Source organism: Takifugu rubripes, chromosome 12, assembly GCF_901000725.2.
Source record: "Takifugu rubripes chromosome 12, fTakRub1.2, whole genome shotgun sequence".
Classification (NCBI taxonomy): domain Eukaryota; kingdom Metazoa; phylum Chordata; class Actinopteri; order Tetraodontiformes; family Tetraodontidae; genus Takifugu; species Takifugu rubripes.
Window position 1 is genome coordinate 13,344,678 of NC_042296.1, and position 24,544 is coordinate 13,369,221.

Sequence of the window (24,544 nt, forward strand, 5' to 3'; positions counted from 1 at the left end):
CCTTCTCTCCTCCCTTCCCCCCTCCTCCTCCCTCTCCCCCCCTTCTCTCCTCCCTTCCCCCCTCCTCCCCCCCCTTCCCCCTCTCCCCCCCTTCTCTCCTCCCTTCCCCCCTCCTCCCCCCCTTCCCCCCTTCTCTCCTCCCTTCCCCCCCCTTCTCTCCTCCCTTTCCCCCCTTCTCTCCTCCCTTCCCCCCCTTCTCTCCTCCCTTCCCCCCTTCCCCTCCCTGTACTGTAGCTACTGGCCAACACGGTCCTTTAAAAGACAAACAGGCATAAAAAGAAAAGAATCCTTTCAAAAACGTGGGGAAAAAAATTATATATTTATTAGAGCACTCAATAGCAAACTAAACGGAAAAGAGAAAATAAATGAAATAATAAAGTCCTGAGTAAAAACTAATCTAACTTGTCCAACAACTGGCAAATATCTTCTTTGCCGCGGTAAATTCTCTTCACTCCTCTTGGAAGGTAACGGCAGGATGACAGATTGAGGTAGCGGAGAGCCGTCAGTCGGCCAATTACCAACCTGTTTTAATTTGTTTAAAAAGAAGCAGAAAAGTGCCACGTCATTTTAAATGAGTTATGGGGAGAAATTGGAAGTTAATTTTAATATAAATGCTTAAGGGAACACCTGAGGACCGCCGGCGTGATTCTTGTCCCGCTCAAGTTGAGGGAACGCAGGTGATCGGCCTCTGTGGCCTCAGCAAGGTGGCTCATGGCGAGCTCCAGGTCTTCTGTGGTGAAGAGCTGATTAGCAATGTCAAGTTCTTGCAGCGTTTGACTCCATTTCTGGGTCACCATATGGATGCCGGCCTTTGGCGCCGATGAGCCAAGGTTGCTGCTGAAATACTGTCCCCAGAACAGACATTCGAGCTCTGGCAAATCACAGTGAAGATAACGAGTGACGTCACAGGCACAGAGAAAATGGAGCTTCAGAGAGAACAAACTGCTTTCCCAACTTAGATCCTAATAATTAATATAGTAACAGAAATATTTACAAAGTTGGCTAATCTTTTCCTACCGTTACATGGAAGCCTCGCAAGACCTGTTGGTGTAATTCGAGAACAGCCGCGCAAGTCCAAAACCCGTAGATTGTTGGAGTTAAACAGAATGTCCTGCAAATCTTTGTCCGTCATGTACGAGTGAGATGTTGTTGCAATACACAACTCCTCCAGCAGAGGGAAGCCTGAAGTCGAGCCTGAACAGTTCCTCATTGTTTTATGCAGCGGTCTCACGTTCAGCATCCGGAAGGTCTGACGATAGAGCGTATACGTGTGAGCGTATACGTATGAACATATACGTATGAATGTATACGTATGAACGTATACGTATGAATGTATACGTATGAACGTATACGTATGAATACGTATGAACGTATACGTATGAATGTATACGTATGAACATATACGTGTGAGCGTATACGTGTGAGCGTATACGTATGAATGTATACGTATGAACGTATACGTATGAATGTATACGTATGAACGTATACGTGTGAGCGTATACGCAGGAGCATATACGCAGGAGCATATACGTATGAACATATACACGTGAGCCTATACGCGTGAGCGTATACATTTGAGCATATATGTGAGCATATACGTATGAACATATACACGTGAGCCTATACGCGTGAGCGTATACATTTGAGCATATATGTGAGCATATACGTATGAACATATACACGTGAGCCTATAGGTGTGAACATATACGTGTGAGCGTATAGGTGTGAACATATACGTGCTTCAGCTGACCATAAGCCACAACATATGGACTCATTACAGTAGCAGATAGATATAAATCATCAATTACAATGGCTAATTAGTCTCTTAAATAGACAAACAGAAACAGAAACTATGGGATGGATTTGGTTTCTACCTTCAGTTTGGGGCACGCCGTCTGCAACGCCTGGATGCAAACAGGAAGTTCACAATCTTTAAGATCGAGTTTTGTGTTGACTTCCAGAAACTCCAGAACGGGACAGTTTCCCCTCTGAAAGGATCCACACGCTGCGTTTTAATGGACGCGTTGCAAGAGCGAAAAATAACCACATTCATTCACCAACGCCCTTTAAAATGAATATTCCAAATAAATAAGCAACAACATTTTGGGTTTAAGTGGTTTTTCATCTCCAATTCAACACTGCATCAGGTTTAGGTGAGTTTAGGGGAGTTTAGGAGAGTTTAGGTGAGTTTAGGTGAGTTTAGGAGAGTTTAGGAGAGTTTAGGTGAGTTTAGGAGAGTTTAGGTGAGTTTAGGAGAGTTTAGGAGAGTTTAGGAGAGTTTAGGTGAGTTTAGGAGAGTTTAGGAGAGTTTAGGTGAGTTTAGGAGAGTTTAGGAGAGTTTAGGTGAGTTTAGGAGAGTTTAGGTGAGTTTAGGTGAGTTTAGGAGAGTTTAGGTGAGTTTAGGAGAGTTTAGGAGAGTTTAGGTGAGTTTAGGTGAGTTTAGGAGAGTTTAGGTGAGTTTAGGAGAGTTTAGGTGAGTTTAGGAGAGTTTAGGAGAGTTTAGGAGAGTTTAGGTGAGTTTAGGTGAGTTTAGGTGAGTTTAGGAGAGTTTAGGTGAGTTTAGGAGAGTTTAGGTGAGTTTAGGTGAGTTTAGATGAGTTTAGGAGAGTTTAGGAGAGTTTAGGAGAGTTTAGGTGAGTTTAGGAGAATTTAGGAGAGTTTAGGAGAGTTTAGAAGAGTTTAGGTGAGTTTAGGTGAGTTTAGGAGAGTTTAGGAGAGTTTAGGTGAGTTTAGGTGAGAGTTTAGGAGAGAGTTTAGGAGAGAGTTTAGGAGAGTTTAGAAGAGTTTAGGTGAGTTTAGGTGAGAGTTTAGGAGAGAGTTTAGGAGAGAGTTTAGGAGAGTTTAGGAGAGTTTAGGAGAGTCTAGGTGAGAGTTTAGGTGAGAGTTTAGGAGAGTTTAGGTGAGAGTTAAGGTGAGTTTAGGTGAGTTTAGGTGAGAGTTAAGGTGAGTTTAGGTGAGAGTTTAGGAGAGTTTAGGAGAGTTTAGGTGAGTTTAGGTGAGTTTAGGAGAGCTTAGGTGAGTTTAGGTGAGTTTAGGAGAGTTTAGGTGAGAGTTTAGGTGAGAGTTTAGGAGAGTTTAGGAGAGTTTAGGGTTAGGGTTAGGTGGTACACTGTGTTGCTTTACATCCCATGATCCAGATTCTGGAAGCTTCTCCCCTCAGACGTGGGGGGGGCAGGTCTTACTGTGAGGGCCGTTAGCACTCTGTCATTCTTCAGTCCATGAGTAAAGGAAATCTGCTTGATCTGTCTTCCATGATTTTCAAGGTATCCCAGGAGCCCCTCCACCTGGAACTACAGCAGAGTATCAGAGTCTTGTTGGTTACAGATTAGCTCAGTTATTCAGTTCTTCTGCTTCTTTGTTCTGTGGACACCAACGTCGGCCGTGTGGTTGAATTATTTTCAATTTCCTTTTCCAATGAAATCTCCCCTTTGTCATTGCTCCAGCTGCTCTGAAATACCTCTGAGTACTGCAGGTTTACCCTCTGGAGGGAGCGGCTGTGCAGCCCGAGGCTGTGGAAGGCGCTCGCCGCCAGGCCGGAGCAGTGGAGGAGCGTGAGGGATGTGAGCTGAGGGCAGGAGAGCGCCACCACCTAAAGGAGAGCGCAGCAGAAACAGGAAACGCTGCTCCACTTAAGCCTTTCACCCCATTTCTTAATAAAGTTAATAAAGCTTATCTGCAGTCATTCAAAAAACAAAAAATGTTGCTTCCATAATTAAAAGACTTAACGACTTTTCCTTATTGGAAACTACATAAAATTCAAAATACATTTACAAACAGACTGAAAAAGAATCACGAGCAAAATAAAAGAGAAACTGTCTCTAAGAGCATTAAACCACCTAAAATCTCCCAAACCAGGCTGGAAGAGTTTAGCTATTAAATCTTAGATAGATATTTGTGCTCCTCTCCAGACAGGCCGGTCCGAAGTCCTGACCCCCGAGACGATCAGAAAACACGCCATAAATCACCTGGTTGCTTTATCAGTTTCATTAAAGACCTGCGTCACACAGCTCTGGGTCGGAACTCTCACCTCCACTGCAAAGCTCACATTTTTTGTCCAGTGACAAAGAGAAAATTCTTGTAGTTGAGAGAACCTTAAAGTAATAAATCACAAAGTTATTTTCATGAGTGTTTTATCAAGAACAACTGCAACGATATGGGAACGTTTCACACACACCTGTTTTGGGCCAACCACTTCAAAGTGTTCCTGATTTTTTTCTCAGTTTTTGGCAGCTGGTTTTTCCCTGGTGCGATCCAACAGTGGCCCACTGTGGCCCGTCGCCACAGGACCGGACTGGAGGCGGCAGAATTCCACAAACGACAAACTCTCCCCACTCTACAAACAGCAAATTAAAAAGGGAGGTGCGTCTGACGGTTAGAACAGAAACTAGCCACTAATACGTAACATCAATACATAACAAGCTGTATTATAGCAAAGTTGTGCAGAGAACTCGGATCATCTTTAAGCATTTGCAAGTAATTTATTACCTGCACAGAAATGGTACTGGACCATCTTGGATGACTACCATTTGAAAAATCTTTATTAGCAGTTCCTCCGGAAGCCCTTGGCTCCATCTGTAGTCTGTCGGGTCCTCTGCTACATATAGACGGGGGGCTTCTTTGGCAGGTGGAGCACCTTCCACTGTCGGTTTGGGGTAGACTGCCTTCTTTTTCTTTAGCTGAACGACTTTCCCCATTCCTTTGGTTAGCTTCCTTTTTTTGCTTCCCCTCTTTGAAGGAGTCCAGGCTGAGCCATCATACTGCGAGGTAGAACTCGATATGACAAAAAGCATATCTTCTCCTTGTTGGACCGTATAACCCAGCCGTGCCAGCCTGGAGACTCTGGCCTTTCGTGGCTTCTTGGATTTCATATTTGCAGGTTTACTAGCGGTCCTCGTGAGAGATGCTTTGTTTAAATTTGAGCCATCGTCTCCAAGACCCAATCCACTAGATGCAGCACGAGATGTAGTCGGTGTTGAACCTTCTCTTGTAGGACCATGGGTTTGGCTCTCTGCTGCAGAGGAATCCATCATGTGCTGCAATCACAAGCAGGTTCAGCACATGGAAGCTGTAGTCAGGAGTTAACTTTGGGGGGGGGGGGGTCAAAATAGTTCCATCCTCATTTGTGTGGGCAACTAAATTCTTCAATTCTGAATACAATTCTTAAAACTCAGGAGAGGCTATTGTGATACAGTCAAATTGATTAAATGTTTCAATTACACATAGTTTGATTAGTTGTCAGCCAACCACAGAAGTTCCCATGTCGGAGGACTGTGACAAAGTTCTTTTTGCAGTGGAAGACGAATTTAATTAGTGAGACGTATAATGAGCTATACGGTCCACTCCACAAACAGTGATTGATTTTAAGTCTATGCTGACCCCTTGTGGTCAATTAAGAAACTACTGCTAATTACAACAGATTTTCTGTCTATATTTACAATGTAAATATTTATTTATATTTACAATGTAAAACGTCAAAACGAATTAAATGGTAACTAATTAATTTAAAGGAACTTTCTCCATTATCTGCGACCTCCATTAATGGAAAGGGAAATCGACCACAGACATTAATTGTAGATGTTTCAGACTTTTAACACAGATTTAATACAGAATAACATTCACAAACATGACTCGGGATTTCCGCCCCTTATGGTTTGCAAACACACGATTTTGCTCACGAACATCCCAACAGTAGATTATGCTGTTAGCCAGCAACAAATTGTCATTAAAAATGTTAAACCGTGACTCCAAAAAGAGAAGTTTGACACTTGCTACACTAATTAGGAATTGAATTAATGAAGGTAAAAACCAGTTTACGTTACCTGCTACAATTCACAGAACCTCTTCCGCCTCATGACCCACAATGCTTTTCACCTGCTCTTCTTCTGATTGGTGGAAACTTCTTCTTCTTCTCATGGCAACTAGCTTGTGTGCGCATTATCGCCACCTTCTGGACTGGAGTGAGCAGAAGTTTGCTCACAATCCAGTTAACAGGGCTATGTAGTAGGTTAGACTCTAACCCAGGGGTGGGCAAACATTTTGATTCGTGGGCCACAATGGGTTCTAACATTTGACAAAGGGGCCGGACCAGGAGCAGATGGATGGATGGAGTGCTTTGGTAACCTCACCTCATTGGAGAAAAAATACACCTCTTGGGATATGGAGAAAACATGTGCTTTAATTTCAAATGAAAATGAAGAGAAGCATTACAACAAAATATCTGACTTTGGAATGAGTCTTAAAACACTTAAAATCAAATGAATAAAATGTGCCTTTTAAAAAAAAAATTAATAACCATTTCTATTTTAAAGCACTGAAAGTTCTGTTATCCTTCAGGATATCACCATCACTCTCCTCCTGACTGTCTTTTTTCTAGTGGGAAAACACCAGAATTGCAGTGAAAATTTAACATTAACAAGGTTTATTCATTTAATTTTTCAAGTTTGGTGGGCCGGATTAAAACGTTTAACGGGCCGCGTGTGGCCCCCGGGCCTTAGTTTGCCCATGCCTGCTCTAAACCCTACTACATAGTCCTGTTAACTCTAAAAATCTAAAAAAAATTGCCTGGAATGCGACGTGATCCAAATTTCTCCTCAACATTTCTGCGAGATTACATGGAAGACACTGGAAGAGGACGCGCTCCAGTGGCCAACTCAAAGCCAATTGAGCATCAGATGCAGCATATATCAAGGATATGCTCTGTCCCCCCCCCCCTGCTGTACTGCACAGGCCTAAACCCCCTCAGCCAGATCATCACCAAGAGCGGCTATGGGTACCAGTTCTGAAGTGGAACACCCGTCAGCCCCCTCCTCTACATGGATGACATCAAGCTGTATGCCAAGAACCAGCGTGACATCGACTCTCTGATTCACTAATAATTCAGGAGACAGTAAATATGTAGGTTATGATAAATAGCTTTACTATTAATACTAATACTATCCAGCCTTTTGCTGTAGATCGCATCGTCTGCAGCAATTTTTTTTATAACAAATCAAAATGCCATCTTGTGTTGCCTATATGTGTGTTAATCAAAGTGAAAGTAGTAAAAGGTTGCCCAGTCTATGTGAAATGTGTCTAATTTTTAATATTTTGCTAGCAGGCTGAATAAAACACTGCTCGGCTAAGACAAATCACTTCGTTAACATTTGTAATCTGTATTTGTAATAATAGGTAGCACGTCGAGCCTCGACCCACTGCTGGATGGGTCACACATGAACGTGCAGCCAGGCTCGCTCCCGTTGCGGTGCGCGTTCACAATGTCGAATACAATCCGCCAGAACGCGGATAAAAATAATAAGGGAACGTGGTTTAACTAAAGGTAAGTAAAACGTCCTTACTGGTAAGCTTGTGTAGCTACAACCCATTTATTCTTATTTATTCTACCATGTTAGCCTGTGGGAAAAACGGAAGCACGTGACCCGGAAGCGCGTGTCTTTGCAGTACCACGGTGTGGCCAGCGGGGGGCGCTGCCCGAGTCGCTTCTCTCCACGGTTACATTGTGCACGGCTAAAGCGTCCACCATGCGTGTCGTTGCTCGGAATAATTTAACACTCGGGTAACGCTGTCTGCGTTTGAATACGATTCTATACCGATTAACGTTACTGCAAGTAAGGAAGTAAGTAAGTAAATTTGCACCGGTATTATTTCTAAAATAAAACAAGCTAAACTTAGCAAGTTGCGAGGCTAACAGCGGAGTTAGTATTCCTTCCTGCAAAGCTGGAAGTTTAGCTTCAACTAGTAATCCTCAGAGGTGGCTTCGGTTATAAAAAGCAGGGGAATAGCTACCAATCTGGATCGCCTGTTGTGCCACAGATTCCTTCTGCTTTAAATAATTTTAAAAAATCAACTCGCAGACACCAATTCAGTAACATTATTCTGACTAGAAAAAAGAGCAACTACTCTTGAAGATGAAGTGTTACTGAATTAACGTGAGGCTTTATGCATCAATAATGCCGCTTCTATTGAGCTGTGTCATTTTTCTAACTGCTGACAAGTGGAACTTTATATATCTTTCTACTTTATATCTGTTTTACAGCAGCACACGATGGAGGAGCATGCTGACTTCTCCCTTGGTGGTAAAGCAGTTGTAACTGAGACTAATCTAAGTAAGTGAATAACTATGTTCTAGAAAAACAGCACAGTATTTAAGATTTAATCTAATTTCCTATACAGTATTTAAATCGCTGAGCATCAAGTGTTCCTTGACAGTTACAGCATCATTTCCAAGACATGTAGTAGTTTTTCTATATCTAGTGAATAACCTTCGATTTCCTTGGAAATCACAGATTATTGAAATCACTAATAAGAACTGTTAAAATAATCTGTCACTGATTTTCTGGTCATGTTTTATTTTCAGGAGACGAATTTTATTGGAAGCTTGTAGCAGACTTCATTGGTCCACAGTCTGGCGAGGGTTTAGAGCTTCATAAAGGAACATTCAAGAACAGAGTTTTAATTCAAGTTGGCCTTTTGAGAGAAGAAAATAATTTTCCTTGGACTGCAATTTTAGATTGGCTCAAGAAAATTTTCTCCAGGCATCAATCAGCTAACTTCCGCTGTTTGATTGAAAGAGGTATCGCTGCAACGTGTAGTTTGGAAAATGACGCAAGGCAGTCCTTTTTGGAATCAAATGTCAACTTTAACTTTGTTGGCCCAATATGTGATAGCATCGGAGTGGAACGCAAACATCTTTTGGAACTTAAGGATTTTTCGGAGCGAGCACAGTCAATCGAAGTGACAAACGGACTGATTCTGGAGCTGACCGACTTTGTTGACAGGGAGAAACTTGCACCGGTCGTCATTGTTACTTGGCTTCGAAACTTCAACCCTGAGTTTTGTAAGAATGGTAACGTTCAAAGGGCGTACCAAGTCCTTCGAGGCAAAATCAAAAGATTAAAATTCTATTCCCGCAATTTTGCAACAAGGAGCCACAGAAGGAGTGCAGCAATGGAAAGTTTGCTTCAGAGTCCTTTTGAGTTGGTCAAGACAAAAACACCAAAACTTGCCAAGAAACGGATAAAAAGAGAAGACGCCAGTAATCATGAAAAGGCTTCTGTCACGGAGGAATATGACAGTTCAGAAATGGAGAGTGGCGGCTCCGAGGACAGCGGAGGCAATGAAAGTGAGTTTGATAATGAGCTGGAGTCCGGCAGCAGAGAGGAAAGTTGGGAAGCCGAGGGTCTGACCCTGCTTGACATCGCCATGTTATCAGTCCAAAAGCTGTCCAGTATTTACGGGCCGAACAGTGCAACATGCCAGCAGGTTTCCTTAGATCTCCTCAGAAATCAGTATGCTCTGACCTGCAAAGAACATCCAGACATGGCTGAATTTGAACAGAAGCTTGGATCCCTCGCTGGAGAAGTGCCCCTTGCTTCTCCAGTGCACTTCTTAAACAGCAATGCCGGCTTTTTAGTGGATGTGCATGACACCGTTGAGCAGCAAATTCTGAATTTTGAAAAAGAAATAATTCTCTCAAAAGATGAAAAACTTGGCCGTGACAAGCTTCCACAATTCCTTAACTTTGTAAACTTGTCTGAAAGTGCTACTTCACGATATATTCATATGGCCTGTGATATCCTCAACCCGCAAACATCTGGTCCATACAACTACGGGAAGCACTGGGTGGCCTTCTGTGAGGAAAAGAAAAACCCTTCCAAATTGGCTCTGAAAGCATCAAACCGATTCAGCAGCTACTTTGAGGCTGCGGCCGCTCTGGTGCACCATTACAAAGAACTGCCTCTCTTCTTCTCTGATCTGCTGATGCTGAACACTGACGCCAATGTTCTCGTAGAGAGTGTTGCTGCCGATGCTGCGGACTCTGTGATCCAGAGCTTTCTGTGTGTTTTGGCCATCCTGTACTGCAAAATTCTTGGCCCTTACTGGCAGCTTCTAAAGAGCGGGGCCAAATACTCGCTCTACAGCCAATACTTACTCTATCTTTATCAGAGGTTTCTGGACTGGTCCAAGGATCCCTCATCCCTACTGGAGCCCGAAGAGGCCTCAAATGTCTTTTTACAGTACCCGTTACAGGAGAAAAGCTTTCAGGGAGTGTTTGAATACTGCGGCCAGTGGCACACTAATAGGGAGCTGATCCGAGCCTGTTTAAAGAGGACGGTCAAAAGGATCGCTGGGGTCACCGATTCACACCTCAAAGAGTTCTTGCCAGGAGGAAAACTATGTGAAGTTCCTTCACCAGATTTGAGTTCACAACTGGCTAGCTGCACGTTCTCTGTCCTAATGGCACAGTATCCTTTTGGACATGCATTTCCCTACGAGAAGAAAAGATGTGACAAGTCTTCCAAACACAAGAATCTGTCATCAGATGAGTCTGTGGAACACAACTCAGGTCACGACAGTGCAGAGGAATTTGAAAAGAGTTCCTCCACTGCCCAAAGAGATGAATATGATTTCCAGTCAAAGAAAAAAATCAAAAAGGAAAAATCAGGAAAGGACTGCAGAGAGGAGCGAGAAGAGAACGTGGACAGGAGCTACATCATGGCTGTGGTGAGCAGGTACGGAGGACCCTGCAAGACCCAGCAGGAGCTGGACCAAATGCTGCTGCGGTTAGAGGGGCTGACACGTGCACAGAAGAAGGAAGCGCTGCGCTGTGAGATGGTCTACCACAAAATGATCCTTAATAACATGGACCCAAACTTGGACTGTGTGTTCCTCAACTCCACACAAATGGCATCCAAGCTGAAGCTTGCGCTTCCCCGTGTGAGGCCCAGCTACTCGCTGGTCTTAGAGCCTCGAAAGACCAAAACGAAGCGCACGAACGCAGCGGAGGCTGCGATGGGCGGTCAGGACGCAGGCGTCCGTGCAGATGTTGCCTGATGTGATGGTGGAAGGTTGCAAATGAGGACTAAACAATGTTTGCATTCGCTGCTTCATATGAATTTTCCTGTGACAACGATGTTATTGAAAATGTAGCCTTTGTATTTTGGCCATTTTTACGTCTTCATTTGCATAAAGCGGTTGCTGACGGCGCTCTTTCTTACTGGTAGCCTTTGATGTTCCAGTGAAGTCAATGATACCCGCTTTGATGCTGTCAAATATACGAGGGATGAAACTAACGTGTGTAACAGAATGTTGGTGTTTTGTTTTAATGAGATTTATAGTTAAACATTGACCCCATTTAATCTCTGGAACCAAAAGAGAGAGAACTTGTGTGCTGCTCATATAAGCTGATGGAGTGTACCGGGATGATGTCTTCAGTGGTGTTAGCAAACATAGCAAACCCTCTCAGTATGGCCACCTGACTGAGGATGGTACCTCGAGAAGAGGCTCAATGTAGCTCCCAACACATTACAGAAGTCCTTCCAGACCTGGGACGTGAATCGAGGCCGTCGATCAGACATGATGTCCCTTTGGGAGTCCATGGAGGCTAAAGATGTACTTTACCAAAAGGTCACCGTCTCAGCAGCAGAGGGAAGCTTTGGCACAGGGATGAAATCTCCTGCCTTTGATAACCGTTAGGTCAAACACAGTCAGGATGGTGGTATGTCCGGCAGATAGGGGAAGCCCAGGAACAAAATGGTAGGGAACTGGCAGGACAGACCAGACCCTCCTCCTCCTCCTCTACCCCTCTCCTCTCCTCTCCTACCTATTCTATCCTCTACCTGTCCTCCCTCTTCTCGTCTCTCTTTACCCAGCCGACCATCAGCAGGAGGGTCCCCCTACATGAGCCTGGTCCTGCTCCAGGTTTCTTCCTGTTAAAGAGGAGTTTTTCCTTGCCACTGTTGCTTGTCTGGGGTCAGGCCCTGGGATTCTGGAAAGCGCCTTGAAACAATTTTGATTGTATAAGACGGCTGGCTTACCATTCCGGAATCCAGGATGGTAGGTCAGCATGACATGATGACCCGAGAAAAAGGGCCCAACGTGCTTGCCGTGAATTACGTCGCTTGGCACTCCGGAGGTAGGCGAGATTTCTGTGGTCTGTCCACACCATAAACCCCTGAGCCTGGTGTGAAGCACAGACAGGTAGTGGTGTAACAGATACAGGGCTAAGTAGTAGGGTTTAGCCCTAAGAGACGTCTGCTCACACTCCAGTCCAGAAGGTGGCGGAACTGCAGGTCCAAGCTGGTTGCCAACTGCCATTAAAAACCAAAAGAAGAAGAAATAGCCCAGGCAACTTTTCAGCGTCGTTTAAAAAAAAAAAAAAAAACTTAGGGACAAACACGCGGTGCTTCAGATGCTTGTAAACATGATAGACGAAGAGAAAACGCAGGAAGAATCCTAGCTTTTCTCTCTCCGTATTGTTCTTTACAAAAAGTATCCAAGCGCGGGTCTCTGTTTACTGTTTACACCAGGCGCAGCCATCTTTGAAAGCTAACAAGGTGGCGGTTAGGAATCTCCGACTTTCCGAGTAGGAAATTGAAATGAATTTAAAATGCCATAGCACTGTATTCCTGTGCAAATCGGCCGGCTACTGGGAGATTTAACATTAATATTGGTCGCATTTTGTAAATAGGATATAATTGCATTTATGTCCACCAGCGAAATCGTAGCCAGGTAACGTTAAAGCGGGTGTTCACCCGGCTACTGGGCGACCTGAGACTTTATAGATTAAATAAATGTCCCACAACACAGATTTAGATTACAACTGAAAGGAGAATGCTATTGTAGAAATAAAACAAATGTTGATGGTATAACACTGACCAGTGGTTTTTGCCCAGGCAGTATTATTCACATGTAATTCGTCTCATACCCACCCTACTTACTTAAAATACAGAAAAACTGACTGCAGAATAGTTTGCAAACAAGCGGACTCACAATTTAAGCAGCTTCGGTTTCAACAAACATGCATCAAAATAGTATTGTTGAAGAAATTGAAGTCGGAAAATAGTAAGATTAAGGAAGAAAATAAGCCTGACCTCGTTTTAAAAAATGCTTTTGTGTTGATTCAGTTTTCATTTGGAAGGCTTACAAAAAGACAGGTTCAAGAGGAAGAAACTGGACGTAATGATCAAAATTTTGCTGTTTGTACTTGTTCAGTGTCTGATTCTTTCTCTGCTGGCGTACAGTTCAACTGCAACGACCAACCATCAGATCACCTGGAAGTACATCAAATCTCAATCACGTGCAAAAAGAAAATGGGCAGCATATATGAAAGTGTTTTGCTAAGCACCTATCATACATCACATATATCGTATAATATAAGAATACTATTAAAATCACTATGAATATTAAAATACTCCAAACCGTGTGTGACGTTGCTAGAAAAAACCCGCGTGAAAATCAATTTAGTATTCATCCAGTTTTGATTGATTAAATGCGCTGACATTTCGTTACCCTGGGTGGAACGGCTGACCGGACCGGACTCCGCCATCTTGACCGGACCAAGATGGCGGCCTCCCGCCTTGTAGGTGGTAGCCGTTGATACGGCGTCTACTTTTTATTACGTCAGTGATTGAGGCGGGAACTTTGTGTGAGAGTCCGCCATCAGTACAGGCGTCGTGTAAAAACTCTGACAATTATTGTGGACGTATTACTTAAGCAAAATCGAGCGATTATAATTACCGAATTAATCTCGAATTAATTTCGAGATAACCATGTTCGGTAGCTGGTGGAGAAGCAAAGCGGTGAGCCACGGACTCGTAGCCATGTTCGCTATGGGTTCCTGGATTTCCGTCAACAGTTTGTGGGTCGAGCTCCCGGTGGTTGTCAACGTGTTACCAGAAGGTCAGTGTTCCAAGATCCAGATAGTGGTATTACAGGAACCCAACGGTATTCAACCACTTTACCCGAACCCTAACGATATTCAACCGCTTTACCCGAACCCTAACGATATTCAACCGCTTTACCCGAACCCTAACGATATTCAACCGCTTTACCCGAACCCTAACGGTATTCAACCGCTTTACCCGAACCCTAACGGTATTCAACCACTTTACCCGAACCCATGTAACCACTTCACAGTGGACAGTTTCAGTCTATACGTGCAGGCGGGTAAAGCCAACACTATTTCCACAGTATTCCTGCGTTATCTCCTAGTTGAATTCATTTAGGTCAGGTTTGCATGTCATCTCACGTTAATTTAGACGAGTTGGTATTTAATCCACAAACAGTCTTTCAAATTACTTTTATTTTTTGATCATGTTTTATATTAAAATGTGGATATTTTGCTTCTGTTGGTTTAGGATGGAACCTACCTGCTTATCTGTCGGTGCTGATTGCCTTTGGGAATCTTGGTCCAGTAGTTGTCACCATCACGCATCACTGTGCTCCAGGACTTCTCAACGAACGCCTCCTCATCCACTGCCTGCAGGTCCTGGCAGTGCTGGCGTCTGTTCTTCTTGCGCTCTTCTGGTCCCACACAGTCTCCATAGGTGGAACAGAAAGGTCTCTGGTCTTTCTCCTCCTCACCTTTGTGCTGTCTTTGGTCTGCTGTACATCAAATGTCACCTTCCTACCTTTTATGTTTTGTTACCCTCCAGAGTATATTCGGACATTCTTCATTGGTCAGGGCTTCGGTGCCTTGTTCCCCTGTATTGTGGCTCTAGGCCAAGGTGTTGGGAAGCTGGAATGTGTGAACACGAATGGAACAGTGAAGCCAATATATTTACAAGAGAACTTTCCTGCACAAAATTTCTTTGGATTCTTGTGCATCATGCTGACTGTGTCGTCGTTGAGTTTCTGGGCTTTATGGCAAAGACAGACTATGACACTGGAAGATGGGCAAGCCCAGCAGTCTGACAACTCAGGCTCAGAAAGACCTGGAGAGGAGTCGCACCCCCTGCACCACGGAGGAGCACCAGTCCCAGAGGGACAGAAACCAGTGGAGGAACAGCCTCTCACAGTCACATTTTGGACACAGCCAAACGTCTACTTGTTGTCACTGCTCGCCGTCTCCAATGCTCTCACCAATGGAGTCCTGCCGTCTGTGCAGAGTTTCACCTGTTTGCCGTTTGGGACTGTGACCTTTCACCTGTCTGTGGTCCTGGGCAATATGGCAAATCCACTGGCTTGCTTTGTAGCCATGTTTTTTGTACTGAGGTAAAAACCTATTAGGAATTGGCCCTCAATTTTACACACACACACACACACTATATATATATATATATATATATAAATGTATCTATCCTTACTGTTTTTTGAAGAACACTTTGTTTTCCAGGTCCCTTTCTTGCTTGGGCGTCCTGTCTTTAGGAGGGGGCGTTTTTGCCGCGTATCTAATGGCGTTAGCAGCACTCAGCCCTTGTCCGCCGCTACTAGGAACCTCTGCTGGTGTGGCTTTGGTGGTAAGAGATAATTCAATAGCCCCTCATGCCTAATATGGCTGATACAATAAGTAATAATTAGTAGCATAATTAAACTGCTTTAATTCCTGTTATTTGGATGAAAAGCGTTTTTGGATAATTCACTGTCAAGCAGGTATAGTTCCCACTGCTGGTTTATTTTTATTCCCATTAAATCACTTTAATTTCTGGACACGATTCCAGATCATTTGGAAATGATAATGAGCTTCAATTTTAAAAAGGTAACTGCTTATGGCTTTGCTGTGGAGGTATATTGTAAATGCTGTCCTTTGATAAACATTCTGAAGGATTTATACTAGTTAAAGATGGGTTAGTACACCGATATGTGTCTAATCTATGTAGTCCATATGGTTACATACATTCTTAAAGGTACTGGTGGCATGAAGAAGAAGAAGTTTTTTTCTCTGTGTTTCTTTATTGAACTCCAAAACTCCAATGAATGAATGCTAATATTGCGCTAAAAATACATGCGTGCGGAACACGCCCTCCTACCCATAATCCTCCTGGGTGAGAGGTTCCTGCGTGCCCGCCACACTGGCATCTGCGTTGACATTGATTGTTTGAAGACCATAAACCTTTTCCTTTCCTAACCCTAGTCCTTTTCCTTTCCTAGTCCTAGTCCTTTTCTTTTCCTAGTCCGAGTCCTTTTCTAGGGTCTAGTCCAGTCCAGTCTTAAATTGTGCCCCTGATTTTGCTCCTGTTTCCTTGTCTGTTTAAACAATGAGGGATACACTCAGGCTACAGCACCCAAGCAGTGCTTCCATTGCCACAAAGTTTTTCTTTTGCATTGTCAAAAGTCCTGCATTCACAGAGATGGTGTGAAAACCATGAGGGTTGGGTTAGGGCTAGGGTTGGGTTAGGGCTAGGACTAGGGTTGGGTTAGGGCTAGAACTAGGGTTAGGGTTGGGTTAGGGCTAGAACTAGGGTTAGGGTTGGGTTAGGGCTAGGGTTGGGTTAGGACTAGGGTTAGGACTAGGGTTAGGGTTGGGTTAGGACAAGGGTTGGGTTAGGGCTAGGGTTAGAGTTAGGGCTAGGGTTGGGTTAGGGCTAGGGTTAGAGTTAGGGCTAGGGTTAGAGTTAGGGCTAGGGTTGGGTTAGGGCTAGGGTTAGAGTTAGGGCTAGGGTTAGAGTTAGGGCTAGGGTTGGGTTAGAGTTAGGACTAGGGTTGGGTTAGAGTTAGGGCTAGGGTTGGGTTAGGGCTAGGGTTGGGTTAGAGTTAGGACTAGGGTTGGGTTAGAGTTAGGGCTAGGGTTGGGTTAGAGTTAGGGCTAGGGTTGGGTTAGAGTTAGGACTAGGGTTGGGTTAGAGTTAGGGCTAGGGTTAGAGTTAGGGCTAGGGTTAGAGTTAGGGCTAGGGTTGGGTTAGAGTTAGGACTAGGGTTGGGTTAGAGTTAGGGCTAGGGTTAGAGTTAGGGCTAGGGTTGGGTTAGGGCTAGGGTTAGGGCTAGGGTTGGGTTAGAGTTAGGACTAGGGTTGGGTTAGAGTTAGGGCTAGGGTTGGGTTAGGGCTAGGGTTAGAGTTAGGGCTAGGGTTGGGTTAGAGTTAGGACTAGGGTTGGGTTAGAGTTAGGACTAGGGTTGGGTTAGGGCTAGGGTTAGAGTTAGGGCTAGGGTTGGGTTAGAGTTAGGGCTAGGGTTGGGTTAGGGCTAGGGTTAGAGTTAGGGCTAGGGTTGGGTTAGAGTTAGGACTAGGGTTGGGTTAGAGTTAGGGCTAGGGTTGGGTTAGGGCTAGGGTTGGGTTCGACATTGTCTGCTTCCAGCACCAACCTTTCAGAACCATGAGCGAGGCTAGGGAGCGTTAGCTCTGCAACACCTTAAGGTTCCTGCCCAACCTCAGATCAGGGAATTAAACTTGATTCATTCTGACCAACAGTTCATCCCAGTCATGTTCACCAGAACTCAGACCTCTCTTTGAGTCTATAACCAGAACCATAGTCCATAATAGGCCACCTCCAGCAGCCATCCGTCAGCCAAGTCTGGTTTTTGAACAATCACATCGGGTTTCCTCCCAAAGAGCTCAGTGACATTTTGGCCTTCCTAAATGTGCAGTACACTTTGAAGTTGAAGTTTACAGAAAGAACACACACACACACCACCGTCTTTTTGTCTTTCCTCTGCAACACAAGCTGGCTGTTATACAAACCCCAAACCACTGAGCACAAAGTGCACATTTAAGGGAGGCGGGGAAGAGGAAGGACAAGACCCACATCACAAAATTATTCTTCAAGCTGCACCTTTCTTCAAACCTTCTTAGAACAAGTGCACTTCAAAGCTGACAACACACTCATGGACTGGTCCACCCCTCATGGACTGGTCCACCCCTCATGGACTGGTCCACCCCTCATGGACTGGTCCACCCCTCATGGACTGGTCCACCCCAGGGACAAAACACCTCAACACAATCAGTCGTGTCACGTGGTTTCTGCTGCCCAGTGCAGTGAAAATCTACGTTTGTCCTTTGGTGAAACCAGGAGACGCTGCACAGTAAAGCCCAACAGATGAAAGCCAGGTCCTCAGCTGTCCTTCTGGACCTACAGGATAGGTTTACAGTTACATTAGGGCCCAAACCAGGTTCGACACAAGGTTTCACAACGGTCCCCGGAGTGCCTGAATCCACAAACTCTTAGAACCAAGCTCCAGAGGAAAAAGGTTCAAAAACATTAGCAGTTGTGTCTCTGTGTAAACAGTAAATGGTGACCAGCAGCACGAGCATCACTGTCAGAAGAAGGAAGCATGTTGGAGCTCTGCTGTTTCACAATAAATGTTCATGGCTTCTGTCTTGGCAGCCTCTCCCACAGTTTCAGTCGTTATGGTGGATCCGTGTGAACCCTAACCCTAGTCCTAGTCCTAGTCCTCACCCTAACCCTAGTCCTAACCCTAACCCTCTAACCCCCTAACCCTCTAACCCTGACCCTCTAACCCTCTAACCCCGACCCCCTAACCCTCTAACCCCCTAACCCTCTAACCCTGACCCCCTAACCCTCTAACCCTGACCCTCTAACCCTCTAACCCCGACCCCCTAACCCTCTAACCCCCTAACCCTCTAACCCTGACCCCCTAACCCTCTAACCCTGACCCCCTAACCCTCTAACCCTGACCCCCTAACCCTCTAACCCCGACCCCCTAACCCTCTAACCCCCTAACCCTCTAACCCTGACCCCCTAACCCTCTAACCCTGACCCTCTAACCCTCTAACCCTGACCCTCTAACCCTGACCCTCTAACCCTCTAACCCTCTAACCCCGACCCCCTAACCCTCTAACCCTGACCCTGACCAATGTGCTGTGGAGACTGTTGTGTCCTGTTGCTCAGCGTGCTGCTCCGTCCACTCGCAGTAGTTTTCTGGAAACCAGCACAGCATGTAAACGTCAGGGATCCATCAGTCCGCTACAACCGGATGACGTCCTGCTTGTGCACCTCAGGAAAGGTCGACAAATACCAAAGAAAATGAAGTCTTCTCTTCTGTTGAATTCTATCGCTTCTGCTTCACAGTTGTGCGTTCAACATGAATCCAAGTGTGTAAAAATGCAAGTTTGATGATGTGAATTCTGAAGGTACAGTGAATATTTAGTATGTTGTTGATATCTAATGTTGGACCCTTGTGCCCCGTCCAGGTCCTCTCCTGGATTTTGTTCACTGGCATCTTCTCCTATGTGAAGGTGGTGATTGGTTCCTTGCTCCATGAGGCCGGACATACCGGCTTGCTGTGGTGTGGCATCTCCATCCAGGCTGGCTCGCTCATGGGCGCCCTAACCATGTTTCCTCTGGTCAATGTCTATCACGCCTTTGCCTCGGCTCAGGAGTGCATGGATAACTGCCATTAATGGGAGGAACGGGAAGGATGGCCTTCCTGCTCGGCAGGGAACTTTAAGGTTGATCGTGCCATGTGAAGCACCGGGTGGGTCTCATGTCATGAGTGACACCTGAGAGCTTAACTAGTCTAAATTAGGATGGGGCTCTTGGCTGCTGCAGGATGTATGACTACAAGTGCTCTTTGTGGAGTCCCGTGATGAACCCTGTACTCGATCTTGTTTACAGCTACAGTAAAAACAGCACCATAATGGTCAGAAATGTAACCACATGACAAACTGGTTCAGGACCCCAGTCATGAGGGCCAGTTTCACAATGGACCCCATTGTTTTGCACTCGCCTCATGAAGCAGATCCCCTCATCATGTTCAGCCACGTGTGCTCCTGAAACTGGCTCCTGAAGCTGGCTCCTGAAACTGGCTCCTGAAGCTGGCTCCTGAAACTGGCTCCTGAAGCTGGCTCCTGAAGCTGGCTCCTGAAACTGGCTCCTGACCCTTTTACACTGCGTTGTGAATGATGATGCAAATTGTGTTTAAGTGGCATCAAGGTAAACCTTTTGGGTTGTCGTGCATTAATTGTCATGTTTTTCATTTACTGTCAAATTTTCCTCTCAAATACTCTAAAGATCCTCTTCAAATGTTCTTGGTAATAAAGAGAGTACCGTATTTTCTGGACTATATGTCGCACTAAAGTCGCACTAGCCAAAAAATGCATAATAAAGAAGAAAAATAGATATATAAGTCGCACTGGACTATAAGTCGCATTTTGGGGGAAAATTTATTTGATAAAATCTGAGACCAAGAACATACATTTCATCTTGAAAGGCCATTAGCATGGATTAGCAATAGGGTTACGGGTATGCTAACGTAACAAATTCAGCTACATGACCCACAACGAACTGAGTACTTGTCTGCTTTGTTAGTGTAACATATTAATAGTTATTCAGACAACTATAGCATAAAGAACATCCCAGCAAGTTTACCAAACAAGTCTAGACGAAGCAGCACTTCTGCGTCATTAAAGGAACTCGTTCCTCAGGTGCACCCGTCTAGAGCGCCCTCTGGTGGTCGTCAGTACACCCGTCTAGAGCGCCCTCTGGTGGTCGTCAGTACACCCGTCTAGAGCGCCCTCTGGTGGTCGTCAGTACACCCGTCTAGAGCGCCCTCTGGTGGTCGTCAGTACACCCGTCTAGAGCGCCCTCTGGTGGACGTCAGTGTGAAAATAACGAACATGTGAAATTCTATAATGTATTTATTTAAGTCGCATCCCCTGACAAACTTTGAAAAAGAGCGTGACGTATAGTCCAGAAATTACGGTAAATTAATTAGTCAACAGACAGATTAGCTTTGCTTCCTCTAATAACAGTCTCAGCTGTTCAGCTGTGTCGAGATCTGAAACACCTCAGGAGAAATCCACCAGCGATGAACTGATGAGCTGATGAACTGATGAACTGATGAACTGATGAGCTGATGAGCTGATGAGCCGATGAACTGATGAACTGATGAGCCGATGAACTGATGAGCTGATGAACTGATGAGCTGATGAACCGATGAGCTGATGAACTGATGAACTGATGAACTGATGAGCCGATGAACTGATGAGCTGATGAACTGATGAGCCGATGAACTGATGAGCCGATGAACTGATGAGCTGATGAACTGATGAGCTGATGAACCGATGAGCTGATGAGCTGATGAACTGATGAGCTGATGAACTGATGAGCCGATGAACTGATGAGCCGATGAACTGATGAGCTGATGAACTGATGAACTGATGAGCCGATGAACTGATGAGCTGATGAACTGATGAGCCGATGAACTGATGAGCCGATGAACTGATGAGCTGATGAGCTGATGAACTGATGAACTGCACCTCACTCATTCACCAATTGCTTCAAGGCAAAGCAACAGGAGCTGTGTGATAGTCAGGAGAGCTGCTGCTCGTCAGCTGACCAGAGGGGTGGTTGGCTGAGCCCCCCCCCCCCTCCCTCCCCGGGGGCCGTCCTCCCTGGCGTGAACACACTTCACTGCCCGGGACGCTTCTGCTTGTGTGGCTGCAGAACTCTCCTCCAGAACTCTCCTCCAGAACTCTCCACCAGAACTCTCCTCCAGAACTCTCCACCAGAACTCCTCCAGAACTCTCCACCAGAACTCTCCTCCAGAACTCTCCACCAGAACTCCTCCAGAACTCTCCACCAGAACTCTCCTCCAGAACTCTCCACCAGAACTCCTCCAGAACTCTCCACCAGAACTCTCCACCAGAACTCCTCCAGAACTCTCCACCAGAACTCCTCCAGAACTCTCCTCCCAACACCGAGAGGATCTTGGCTTGTGCCTCAGACCCGTGAGCGTGAGTGAGTCCGTGTTTTCTGTGGAGTCTTCAACACTTCAGAATGATTTTAGTTGAACCTCTTTGTGCTAATTACTAATTAATTAAAGCGCTGCTCAGCAGCTTCACCGGGTTATGTAATGAGCAGGTTTCAGAACCTTTGCTGTTTGATGCTAACTGAACTCCCGTCTGAATAAAAACTGACATGAAAGTAGAACTTTGTAAGTAGCAGTTGTGGTGTCACAGTGACGACCTCTGAAACGGGTCCAAACTGAACATTAACCAGCGCCGCTTCGTTCTGGTCACACATTCATCAAAAATGGCTTCTTTGGCTTTTTTCTAGCTTTACCTTTGATTTTTAAATTTTCTGTGTAAATTCCTTGATAGGTTGGCACAGATCTGAATATATTGCTGATAAAATACTTAATAAAACATTAAAATCATTTTTCAATAGAAATCATTGCTGTTGATGGTTCTGATCAGTTGCCATGCATCCCATAATGTGCTGATGTAACATAAAAACATGAATTTTTACAACTGAGTCGGGATATTTTGGAGAATTGGTGGCTTGATAGCATTTTGTGACGGTAATGAAATCCAAATGAATCAACAAAATAAGACCTGCCTTAAATATAACTACCATAAAAAACCTTTTGTTCAAGATTTTAACATCAATATTACGATAATAAACATAATAACACAAATTGATGGCTCCAAATCAAATCCAAGAGCATATTTTCTGAATCATCTGTCTTTAAGCTTCAATCTGGCTTTAACTTCTTAAAATATTACAAGAGAAGGTGAGCCACTAATGTTTGACCCATTTCTGATAAAGTTGAGATAACTCAAATGTTAATTACCTGGTTAATGCTCTTTTACCATTTTTATTTCCGTTTTTCTTCCAGTTCCAGTCGAAACAGACCCCAACATGTCCCTCCTCACCCACCTGCTGGTGGCGCTGTTTGGGCTCGGTTCCTGGATCTCTGTCAATGGCCTGTGGGTGGAGCTGCCCCTCCTGGTGCCCCAGGTCCCTGAGGGCTGGCACCTGCCCTCTTACCTCTCCGTCCTCATCCAGATGGCAAACGTCGGCCCCGTTTGTGTCACACTGATGCATCGTTTGCGTCCCGGCGCCCTCAACGAAGCAGCCGTCATATACGGGATCATCGGCCTGGGCACCGCCGCCAGCTTCCTGCTGGGCTTCCTGTGGAAGGAGACGGCGGTTGTAGCCGGGGCCCCCCGCAGCGTGGCCCTGCTGGTCCTGACCTTCTTCCTCTCTGCTGTCGACTGCACGTCCTCCGTCACCTTCCTGCCCTTCATGATGCATCTGCAGCCCCAGTTCTTGACCACCTATTACATGGGGGAGGGTGTGAGCGGGCTGCTCCCTGCTCTGGTGGCCCTGGTCCAGGGGGTCGGGCTGGTCACCTGTGTGAACAGCACCTGGTCTTTGAACCACACCTTAAATAGTTCCAGCAGTTTTGGAACCTTTGACCTCCAGGCCCAATATGAGTCAGCAAAATTCTCAGCAGAGGTGTTTTTTTTCTTCCTCAGTGCCATGATGTTGGTGTGCTTACTGGCCTTTGTGCTGCTCAACTACCACCCGTCTGTTGCCCGGGAGCGGGGCCCCAACAGACGCACCCCTGGGGTTAGAGGGGACGCTCAGGAGCTTAAACTCAGGTGCCTGATGGGCTCCAGAGGTGCACAGCAGAAGAGCAGATTTGGCACTGGCACGTACAGCTGGCTGCAAGTGTTTTATATTTTTGGGATCCTGGCCTGGGCTAATGCGCTAACCAACGCCGTGCTCCCCTCCGTGCAGTCCTACTCATGCCTGCCGTATGGAAACAACATCTATCACCTATCAGCCGTGATGGCTGCTCTGTCCAACCCCCTCGCCTGCTTTATTGCAGTGTTTGTCCCCATCAGGTCGGTGAACATCGTCTGTTGGAATGTTCTTGGAGCATTTGTGTATCAGGCATGATGTTGATGTTCCAATTCGTTGCCACCAGACACACACGTTAGCATTTTGGCTCTAGAGGACCGGTCGTCCACATGGAGTTCTGAGCACATGAACATAATACTTTACAATCAACTTGTCCTTCTCTTTGGAAAACAAGTTCAAAACTAAAATTACATTATGGGAACAGGGAGAACAAAAGTTTGCCCTCACCGCCTCCTTATATGGGCGTCCGTATATGGGCGTCCTTATATGGGCGTCCTTATATGGGCGTCCCTATAGCTGCATCTCTATTGAAGCAGCCAGAGGCCTGTAAAAGAAATGGAAGCTTAATTTGTGCCTAATTTAAGGGCCAATGTTTTAAATTGATCGAACAGGTCTCTGTGGTTGATGGGAGCTCTCACAGTACTTGGCAGCGCAGTTGGAGCCTACTTACTGAGCATGGCGGTCCTGAGTCCGTGTCCCCTGCTCGTGGATGAAGCTGCTGGCGGAGTCGTCGCCGTAAGTATCGCACCTGCATGTTTGCTAACCTCAACGTGAGGAAGAGGTTCACGATGCCTTCTCCCCCACACAGGTGCTTGCTTGGACAGCCTTTGTTCTTACTCTGTCTTATGTCAAAGTGATGATCGGAGTGATTCTGCGTGATGAGGGCCGCAGCGCCCTCGTGTGGTGTGGCGCTGTAGTGCAGCTGGGCTCCCTGCTGGGAGCCGTGACCATGTTTCCGATGGTCAGTGTGTACGGCTTCTTTTCATCAGGTGACCCGTGTAACTCAAACTGTCCCTAAATGTCATAAACAATATGCTGTAAGTAGCAGAAGATGCTCTCATCTTTCATGCCTTGTTAATATTTGTACATTTAAAACATGCAAGACATTATAATGACTAAAAGCTACAGATAAGTGGATGTAAATATTCTGACCAATCAGAGCGCGAGTTGATGTATGCGTGCGTTTCAATGCTTATCTTTTTAAAAATTGTAACCACACATTGAATCACTACTGAATTAATAAATGGTGAAATATAGAGCCAGACTTCTTTTTCCTATGTTTATTTTTATTGGTCCTTATTGTATTTGTGCTAATTACTAAGATACTTACTACTTTGTAGTGACGATGAGAGGAAAAACTGCGGTTGATTATTAGATAAGAACATTTTTACAAATGTAATAACATGAAACATGTACACTTTACTGCCAGTTAGCATAGA

At 45.3% G+C, this 24,544-nt stretch overlaps 3 protein-coding genes across 8 annotated transcripts; 2 read left to right on the plus strand and 1 right to left on the minus strand.

The window, feature by feature from the left end:
• Nucleotides 1–300: 300 nt before the first annotated feature.
• Nucleotides 301–13,332, minus strand: fbxl6 (F-box and leucine-rich repeat protein 6). Its single transcript, XM_029844668.1, has 10 exons — nucleotides 13,288–13,332; nucleotides 4,486–5,033; nucleotides 4,175–4,333; nucleotides 4,028–4,091; nucleotides 3,458–3,589; nucleotides 3,183–3,290; nucleotides 1,875–1,988; nucleotides 1,018–1,249; nucleotides 628–871; nucleotides 301–522 (listed from the first exon to the last, which is right to left on the minus strand). The coding sequence occupies exons 2-10, from the start codon at nucleotides 5,028–5,030 to the stop codon at nucleotides 393–395; spliced, it is 1,728 nt and encodes a 575-aa protein (XP_029700528.1). The 5' UTR covers nucleotides 5,031–5,033; nucleotides 13,288–13,332; the 3' UTR covers nucleotides 301–392.
• LOC101062275 (uncharacterized) lies at nucleotides 6,994–11,069 on the plus strand. 3 transcript variants are annotated; one of them, XM_011616838.2, is made up of 3 exons: nucleotides 6,994–7,604; nucleotides 8,033–8,102; nucleotides 8,354–11,069. In XM_011616838.2, the coding sequence occupies exons 2-3, from the start codon at nucleotides 8,042–8,044 to the stop codon at nucleotides 10,828–10,830; spliced, it is 2,538 nt and encodes an 845-aa protein (XP_011615140.1). In that variant the 5' UTR covers nucleotides 6,994–7,604; nucleotides 8,033–8,041; the 3' UTR covers nucleotides 10,831–11,069. The 3 variants fall into 3 exon arrangements, with proteins under 3 accessions (XP_011615140.1, XP_011615139.1, XP_003976015.1); XM_011616837.2 differs by having other exon boundaries at nucleotides 6,995–7,616; XM_003975966.3 differs by having other exon boundaries at nucleotides 6,995–7,612.
• Nucleotides 13,333–13,406: 74 nt separating the features above from the next.
• On the plus strand, nucleotides 13,407–24,369 carry slc52a2 (solute carrier family 52 member 2). 4 transcript variants are annotated; one of them, XM_003975967.3, is made up of 4 exons: nucleotides 13,407–13,677; nucleotides 14,136–14,991; nucleotides 15,113–15,236; nucleotides 18,866–19,725. In XM_003975967.3, exons 1-4 carry the CDS (start codon nucleotides 13,548–13,550, stop codon nucleotides 19,073–19,075), a joined length of 1,320 nt encoding a protein of 439 aa, XP_003976016.2. In that variant the 5' UTR covers nucleotides 13,407–13,547; the 3' UTR covers nucleotides 19,076–19,725. The 4 variants fall into 4 exon arrangements, with proteins under 4 accessions (XP_003976016.2, XP_029700531.1, XP_011615143.1 ...); XM_029844671.1 differs by lacking the exons at nucleotides 13,407–13,677; nucleotides 14,136–14,991; nucleotides 18,866–19,725 and adding exons at nucleotides 22,294–23,308; nucleotides 23,717–23,840; nucleotides 23,914–24,369 and having other exon boundaries at nucleotides 15,123–15,236; XM_011616841.2 differs by lacking the exons at nucleotides 13,407–13,677; nucleotides 14,136–14,991; nucleotides 15,113–15,236; nucleotides 18,866–19,725 and adding exons at nucleotides 20,836–21,413; nucleotides 22,294–23,308; nucleotides 23,717–23,840; nucleotides 23,914–24,369.
• Nucleotides 24,370–24,544: the final 175 nt, after the last annotated feature.

Excerpts from the sequence above, each read along its gene's own strand:
- fbxl6 (XM_029844668.1), bottom strand. The coding sequence starts at position 5,030 with ATGATGGATTCCTCTGCAGCAGAGAGCCAAACCCATGGTCCTACAAGA. Across the intron at positions 3,590-4,027 it reads ATGTGAGCTTTGCAGTGGAG|GTGGTGGCGCTCTCCTGCCC; the intron begins GTGAGAGTTCCG and ends GCTCTCCTTTAG. Across the intron at positions 523-627 it reads ATCACGCCGGCGGTCCTCAG|GTTGGTAATTGGCCGACTGA; the intron begins GTGTTCCCTTAA and ends AAATTAAAACAG.
- LOC101062275 (XM_011616838.2), top strand. The coding sequence starts at position 8,042 with ATGGAGGAGCATGCTGACTTCTCCCTTGGTGGTAAAGCAGTTGTAACT. Across the intron at positions 8,103-8,353 it reads TGTAACTGAGACTAATCTAA|GAGACGAATTTTATTGGAAG; the intron begins GTAAGTGAATAA and ends TTTTATTTTCAG.
- slc52a2 (XM_029844671.1), top strand. The coding sequence starts at position 22,317 with ATGTCCCTCCTCACCCACCTGCTGGTGGCGCTGTTTGGGCTCGGTTCC. Across the intron at positions 23,309-23,716 it reads GCAGTGTTTGTCCCCATCAG|GTCTCTGTGGTTGATGGGAG; the intron begins GTCGGTGAACAT and ends TTGATCGAACAG. Across the intron at positions 23,841-23,913 it reads CTGCTGGCGGAGTCGTCGCC|GTGCTTGCTTGGACAGCCTT; the intron begins GTAAGTATCGCA and ends TCCCCCACACAG.